This window comes from Diuraphis noxia, unplaced genomic scaffold (assembly GCF_037042655.1).
Source record: "Diuraphis noxia isolate RWA-SAM2 unplaced genomic scaffold, SU_Dnox_SAM2 contig0004, whole genome shotgun sequence".
Lineage (NCBI taxonomy): Eukaryota > Metazoa > Arthropoda > Insecta > Hemiptera > Aphididae > Diuraphis > Diuraphis noxia.
The window spans coordinates 56161426-56169931 of record NW_028301714.1 but is presented as its reverse complement, the minus strand read 5'-3'; the positions used below and the strand labels follow the sequence as shown (position 1 = coordinate 56169931).

At 27.9% G+C, this 8506-nt stretch overlaps 1 protein-coding gene and 1 long non-coding RNA gene across 2 annotated transcripts; one reads left to right on the top strand and one right to left on the bottom strand.

Annotated features, from left to right (window-relative positions):
- Positions 1-1212: 1212 nt before the first annotated feature.
- On the bottom strand, positions 1213-6712 carry SrpRalpha (signal recognition particle receptor alpha). Its single transcript, XM_015507688.2, has 12 exons — positions 6456-6712; positions 5997-6197; positions 5764-5938; positions 5492-5639; positions 5272-5422; positions 4090-4232; positions 3882-4026; positions 3619-3810; positions 3364-3535; positions 1937-2064; positions 1679-1855; positions 1213-1594 (listed from the first exon to the last, which is right to left on the bottom strand). The coding sequence occupies exons 1-12, from the start codon at positions 6579-6581 to the stop codon at positions 1469-1471; spliced, it is 1884 nt and encodes a 627-aa protein (XP_015363174.1). The 5' UTR covers positions 6582-6712; the 3' UTR covers positions 1213-1468.
- On the top strand, positions 1983-5939 carry LOC149056217 (uncharacterized). The gene is made up of 2 exons (XR_016191634.1): positions 1983-2091; positions 2452-5939. It is a non-coding gene; the product is annotated as an uncharacterized LOC149056217 (long non-coding RNA).
- Positions 6713-8506: the final 1794 nt, after the last annotated feature.

Sequence of the window (8506 nt, the reverse complement as noted above, 5' to 3'; positions counted from 1 at the left end):
ATCAAATGAACCGTTTCCGGATTTCGTCGTAGACCATTGCCCATGATTTCAAACAAACACCGTCATTTATTAGCAGCCAGCTAGTACTCAATAATATTATTATAATCGGCCATCATCAGTTAGACTTGGAGCCCGTTTATTTTTTCAAAAACCATGATTATTATTATTATGATTATTGCTATACCAAATTACCGACTATACTTGGCAGAGATATTCTATTGTATTATAATATTTTGACGAGGATTTATATTTATCGGTTTTCATTATATAATATATACCGTTGTAACAACAATTCTTTTTTTTTAAATGTCACACTTTTTTTAAAAATCCATTCCCTATTTCATTATAAAACTTTTCAAGAATATCAAACATTTCATCATTATATGGAAATTCATGGCAATATATGCATAATGTAAATTAATGATGAAAATGCATCTAGTAACGGAAAAATTAATTCATTAACTTCAACTACTTTAGCAATATCATAACGATTCAAAATTCTTACGGCTGTTGTAGTCTAATGATGAAGTCTTATTTTTTCAGCTTATAAGTTCGATGTATGTTATTTTCTTCGTAAGCTATGGACAATGAATTTTCACTTGATTAATAATTCTAATTTTTTGTACGAACAAACTTTTAAATTAAAATTAATTCCAACTGCACTCCTTTTAGATTCTGAACAGAGTGATGAATGTATTGATTTTGCAATGATGTGTGTGTCTGTGTACAGCATAACTAGTCGAAATAATGCTTCGATTTTAAACTTTGGGGGTGGTTTCCGATGTAAAATTGAAGATCCTTGGTGCATTATATAGGTCAAAAGTAAACATTTTCCAACAGTTTTCAAAAAAATCGAGAAAAACAAAAAAAAAATTACAGAAAAACGGGAATTTTTACGCAAAACCAGTTATCGACCAAATCGATTTTCTTATATGGTTGTAATTCAAAAACTAATTACTGTAAATATACTTGAAATTTTCACCAAATGTTTATGTTAGTGATATTTATATACAGTTTAATTTTCAAAAATGTTTGACTTTTTTTGAGTTGTTTATAGATCACTGAAAAGAAGGTTAGGTTAGATTAGGTATATTTTATTTTTAACTTCATTCAAGTTAATTTATATACTAACAATTATTGAAAAAGTATTTGTACTATGTAAAATATAGGTATAGAATAATTTGGGATTCATAAATAAAATAGAAACAAATATATTGGTGCCCACATTTTTTTTATTACCAAAAATACAATGGAATGAAAAACAACAAATAATACATAAATATTAAGTAGGATGAACATTCACCAAATATTAAAAACATAAAATACTTTAGAATATTCATTAAATAACTAATAAAAAAACCAACAAATTATCACCAGATTACAATGAAATAGATGGGAGTTCAAATGTTATAGGTCAATCAAGTTATTAAAGATACTGTTTAAATGTAATATGCAGCAATCAATATTTTCATTTCATTAGAGCAGCAACCACTGCCTTTGCATTCAGTGATTTGAGATCTGTATATGTTTGACCAGTTCCCACAAATACTATTGGCTGACCTGTGATGTACGTCATTGAAATGGCAGCTCCAACCTAGAATGAAATTATTTTTATTATATACTAATTAGAAAATCTATTATTTTAATTTAGTTATTATTTTAATTAATTAATTTATACCTTGTCGTCAATTGTGTCAAATTTTGTGAGCACAATTCCATCAATCAAATGTGGAGTAACAGAAGACGAATAATCAGCTAAGGCTTGATTAAATTTTACCAGCTGATCAACTGCTTCATTTCCAACTAATGCTTCACCAACAAATAATACCATGTCAGGTTCATTGACTTTAATCAACTTAAAAATCAACAAACAATAAGAAATTTGAACAGGGTAAAAATACTTAGTATTTTAAGATTTTATTAAACAATAAACTACTTTGGTCAAAGCTCGCATTAATGGTTCATTATCTTGCATTCTTCCAGCTGTGTCGACAAGAACTACATCATACTTGGCTTCCTTAGCATGATTTATCGCTTCCATAGCAATTCCAGCTGCATCCTTTCCTGTAATCAACATAAACTTACTAATTGGTAGTATAATTTTTTTTGCTTCTTTTATTTCTAAACCGAATATTAACTCAATTTGGATTTAAAAAACGGTAAATAACAGTATATTGTACAAAAATAATATACAGGGTGTCTCATAGGATTTACCAATTGCGATATCTCCCGAAATATTGGCGATATCGAAATTCTGGTTTTGTAATAAGACTCCCAGGGATAACAACTACAATTATCTCATATTTTAATTTATTTTCATGTTTTGGTGAAAAAGTAAATATATTTAATAATATACATATGTATTTAGTTAAATATTTTTTAATATTTTAGATTCTGAACGGAGTAATTAATTTTATAATGACGTGTGTTTTTTTTTGTGTCTGTGTACAGCATAACTAGTCAAAATAATGCTTCAATTTCAAACTTTGGGAGTGGTTTACGATAGAAAAGTGAATATCCTTGGTGCATTATAAAGGTAAAAAGTAAACAGTTTTCAAAAAAATCGAGAAAAACAAAAAAAAAATGACAGAAAAACGGAAATTTTTACGCAAAACCAGTTTTCGACCAAATCGATTTTTTTATATGGTTGTAATTCAAAAACTAATCACTGTAAATACAAGAAAATTTCACAAAATTTTTATGTTAGTGTTATCTATAAACAGTATAATTTTCAAAAATGTTTTGACTTTTTTTGAGATATTTATAGACCATTGAAATTTTCGATTTTTATAAGAATTTTTTTTTGAAGTGTCGGTAACAAAAAATTTAGATGATCAAAAAAAGGAGCTGTTAGGTGCTTAGGGGTTACAAGGGTCTGTAAGGAACTGTAAGGAGCTAAAAGGGGCTGTAATGAGCTGTAAAGTGTCTGTAGGGGCTGCAAGGGGCTATAAGGGGCAGTAAAGAGCTATAAGGGGCTTTAAGGAGCCGTATGGTTCTACAAGGACCTAGGTATGATAATCAAAATGCTCTTAGACTATCACACATTACCCAAATTAAAGGTTGCACAAAGTTAAACAGTGGGTAGAAAATAGTAATAGTACTGAAGCCGAGTATAGTTAGGAATACTATGCTGAGATGTTCTGGTAAATAATAATTATCAATTTCAAAAACAATGACAGAAAACATAACATTTTTTTTTATAGCTAATGTAAAGATACAAAGTACCTCATTTATAGGCCTATAATCGTAAGCCAGATGGGCATTACAGTTTTAAACATTGACCTTTAAGTATAATTGAAGAATATGCATTATATAACACAATGTCATCAAACATTTAAAATAAATTTCATATTAAATACTAACCATATCCCTTTTCGTATAGTTGTACCATTTGCTGATCATTATGTTTTTTTGCAGGATGTAGTGCATTCAAATGTTTTGTATGAGTTCTTAATTGTTCAACAGCACCTGCTCTAAATGTATCACAAGCTGCAATTAATACTCTTAGATTATTTTCAATCAACCAAAAACATATCTGTAAATATAATATAATAAATAGATTAGTTAAAAAAGGATGCAATTAATTCTGAATAATGACAATTTTTATTCAACCCATACTTTTGCAAGATTTGTAGATTTTCCAACACCATTCACTCCACAAAACGCCATAACATAAGGCTTATCGTTTTTTTTTGCCATCATTGCATCACGCAAAATATCAATCCTCCGTTTTGGTGACAATATTTGTACTAGAGATTCAATCATAGTATTCTTTACTGTTGATGCAACTGATTCAAATGAACCAAGAACCTACATAAAAGTAAATATAAATTTTAAAATGTTGTATGATTATATTTTTAATGAAAAATAATATTTTTTACCTTTCCTTCAAGTTTAGAGGAAACAGAATCACAAAGCTTAGTTGCTATTTCAATAGCTACATTTTTTGCAACTAAGTGTTCTTTAAGTTTTTCCAATACTGGATCCATATCAGTTGCAGTCAAATTTTTCCTTCCAACTAAACCTCTAAAAAAGGTGAATCAAAGTTAATATTATCACTCAAAAAAATATTGAAAATTAATCATTTACTTGAACATAGAGAATACACTTTTTTTACTATCATTCTTCCTCTTGCGTTCAGCAGCTGTTTCAAATTTTTCATCAGACTCTTCTTCGTCACTATCACTATCAATTTCTATGTCTTTAATACTTCCAACCATTTGTCCAACAATCTAATAACAAATAGGTATTTAATATGATTCCCAGGGACAAAAAGTCTGGTATGGAAATAGTTGGACAAAAAGTCCGGATTCATTTTTTGATTGCCTGACAAAAAGTCCGAACACATTTTTAGCGTCGGACAAAAAGTCCGAAAATTCAAAATTGTCTATTCAATTTTCATTTATAATTATAATGTACCTTATATTATATTATAATATTATTATGTAGGTATATATATAGTATACACATGTAATATTATATAATTATATATAGTCAGTTCATGTATAATAATTATTTATTTAAATAATTTTAATACTTTTATTACATTATTATATCATTGTACCTACTACCTACTTTTTTAATATTTTCTTATTTCTTATTATTTCTTATACCTAAAAAAATATTACGGAAATCCGCTATAGTTTGGTAGGTAGGTCTATATGGATGTAATGTTTATCGCAGCCGTACGTCTACAGTTTATCTACCATAATATCATACCTACAATCTACATGCTACAATAGCGTTATTACCACAATTATAATATAAATCTTGATAATTTCTGTTGAATTTATGTTAGGTATAAGAAATAATAAGAATAAGAAAATATAAAAAAAAAATATATATATATATATAAAATATTATAATTACACAATTATGAAAAATTAGACAATTTTGTATTCACCAGACTTTTTGTCCGACACTAAAAATGTGTTCGGGCTAGAAATGAATCCGGAATTTTCGTCCAACTATTTTCATACCGGACTTTTTGACCAATTACCATTTAATATATTTATTTTCTTAAAATAGTGAGAAGTATAGCTTAAGTGTTAAAATACTACTTTTACTTGTCACATCGGTACATTCCTACCACTAGATGGTCCCTACTACAAGATAAGTATCTGTTTTTTTTTTTTTTAAACAGTTGCAAGAAGAGGTTATCTAGTGGTCGGAATGAGACACTACAACGAGTCAGTTCAATATTAATCTAAATGGAGTTTATAAATAGCAATAAAATAAAGTTTAATTCAATATTCATAAACATTTATTTACCTCATTGTTAGTTTCAATTTCAATAGGACTATCTGCGTTATTATTTGGCTTATCTTTAGTATAATCTAAAGAACGTATATCTTTTGCCGCTCCACCTAATGGCCATGTACGCGGTTGTTTGGTAGCTTTAGGAGAAGGTTTTGGAGCTTTTCTAAATCATATAGGTATATAAGTTACTTTCAAAAATAGAAAAGTAAAAATAAATATTTTTAACACTTACTCTTTATTTTTTTTTAGTTTATTTGAATTCATAGCACCCATTTTTTGAGCCATTTTTAATCGGTTTTGAGTGATTAAGTCTTCCTCATTAAATGAAACGCCATTATGATTAACTTCTTTATCATTTTTTTGAGTTTCAATAATTTTTGCTAGACATTAATAATTAAAATATAAGAAAATCAAAGTAATTTTTGTAATTATTATTCTCTTCATTTTAAATTTAATAAGTGTTTTAATTCCGCAGCATACCTACAGTTAAACATTCAAACTTACAATTTTTTTTATTTTCTTTATCATCCCCTTTTCTTTCAATCATAGACGCTACAGTTTTTTTAGATTTTGTAGACTCATTGAATGTACGCATCTGCTTTGGAATACAGGCTTGAGCCTTACCCCATTCTTCAGCAGACTTGAGAACTTCTTTGAAATTTTTACTGAATTCAAATTCCTAAGTTGAAATTAAAATATTAATATTGATATTAAATAAATACACAATAAAATTTTACCATAAAATAGTTTTTTCGGGCCAAGTCATTTTTATACTTATCCCTAAATTCCAATTGTATGTCGTCCAGAAATTTGTCTACATATGACAGTTGTAGTATTTTTTGAAATGCTATCACGAATACCAAATCAAACTCATTGTCCAGTCTATATTTTAAGGACAGAGAATCTTGCTCATAATTATTGTTACTACTAGTCCGTTCCTGAAATGAGTACATATTAATACTTTTAAATTTAATTGCTTGTGTAACAATTGAATATGAAAATAATTTGAAATAATATTGTATCTCTAATAAAATTCATTATTATAGTACTTATTTTAATTCATAGTATTTTATAGTTTTATAAGAATTATTTTTTAGATTTTAACAGATACACGTTGACATGTTTTAACAAAATTATTTTATAAGTGAAACCTATGTTTATCGTGTGACAAAGAAAATTTAGTATTTATTATTTACCTGAAGAATAACAGTTTTGATCAACGAATTTACCGAGGGTATGAAAAATTGACTAATTTGACTGGTGCTTTGGAAACACCAAAGGACGATTCCGCCTTTGCTGAATATTGTAAAAAGGTCCAACATTTTTGAATACGAACACGGAACCAAAATTTATAAATTTAATAGTATTTCATCACAGACAAGACTACGAGTGTGGCGCAAACTGCCAAAGTGCCAACCATTAAAGGTATTTCTTAATTTACATTTACTTTAGTATTTATCACGTATTCACTGTTTGATGTTTACGTAATCAATTTCACTTGTAAAACAGCTGAGTAAAATATATATGTACGTAAAATATGAATATGAAACGTGTAGTTACCAATTGTGTGGTTACCATTAGTTTGGTTACAAAATTGTAAAGATGCAAAGTGATAACAAAGCAAACCGCGTCACAGAAGTCAGAAATATACTATAGCTTATACTTAATATCATGGGCGTCACCAGATATTCTTCTAGCAGCGGGCAAAATTAATTTTAAAAATAAAACACCGTGCCTGGGTAACAGGATATATTCTAAGAAATTTTGTCAACAACGCATTAAATTCCCTCTACCCCTCTATCAAAGGTTACATTTATAACTCTATTCTTATATAGATACATGTTTTGTGGGAACAATAGTTTATTATTATTGCAGTTTACTATGAAATATAAAAGTCAAAGAAATTATTAAAATCCACTTGAACCATCTCACAAAATCCGTAAATACATTTCACATATAACTTATAAGTAAACTATATAGTATATAGGTAGGTACCGAAATGTGCCTAACAATGTGAATAATGTGAATACTATCTACGCTAGATATTAGGAACTATTAGTGATCGGCATGAAAATTAGGGTTACCAGACGTCCTCTTTTCTCTGAACATGCCCTTTTTAAGCTCAAATAAAAACGTCCCGGGTTTTTTTTCAATATTGGAAAATGTCAGGGTTTTTCATGAAATGTGATTTTTTTTAATAATTACCTCGATATCGGTACCTATATAATAGGTATTTATATAATTGTCTTATTCTGTGTTAGTATTTATTTATTTCTGAATCACAAAGAAATTCTATAGTATTTAATTTATTTTCTTAAGTCTAAATATCAACTAATAAATGTGTACAATTAAATATAATTTTCATGATCTTGAAAAAAATGTCCACTTTTATTGTCAACCAGAAATGGTAACCCTACGGCCTACATGAAATCCGAATATCTGAATTATTATCCGGATATCCAAATCCGGATTTATGGATTTGCTTTTAATGTGACTTAAGAATTACAAATATTTTTAAAGTATGGTAAAATAAATTATTTTATTATACTGAAAATTTAACAATAAATTAATACTTTGTATTACTATTTACTTACAGTATATTTATCAATTTCAATGATTATTTATTATTTGTTATTAGTTATCATACCAAGTACTTAGTACATACTAAGACACTAAATACATACTTAAGTAATTGTTTTTTTACAGCTAAGCGCAAAACATCGCTGGTACTTAAAATGCGTTCGAAATGCCCGAAAATTATGTTATAGAATTAAAATATTAGTATATAACAATGAGTCATTGAACGGCAATGTAAAATCAAGTTGAATAATCCGTGAAATCCGAATTTACTAAATCCTGTTTCGACAAATCTGAATAATTCGGATTTTTTAAATCCTAATATGCCCACCACTAAATTAGGAACACTCTCAAACAAATATTATTGTACTAGTACTTCAGTACTTCAAATATAAATACAATATAGGTACCAGTAAAATATTAGTAGAAAATTGACGATTTGTAAAATCATTATCGGTGGAATTACTGGAATTGAACTGAAAGAAACCAAGGCCCGCATACCTATTATAATGTTATACAGTGAAACCTCTAAATAATTTAGTCCGTTATTTAGAGGTGTCCGCTATTCAGAGTGAGGGGGGGGGGGGTTAAATTCCTCGAAGATAACTCGGAGAAATTAATAATTACATATTTCATTATTTATACAATGTTAATAATCAATGATATTTTA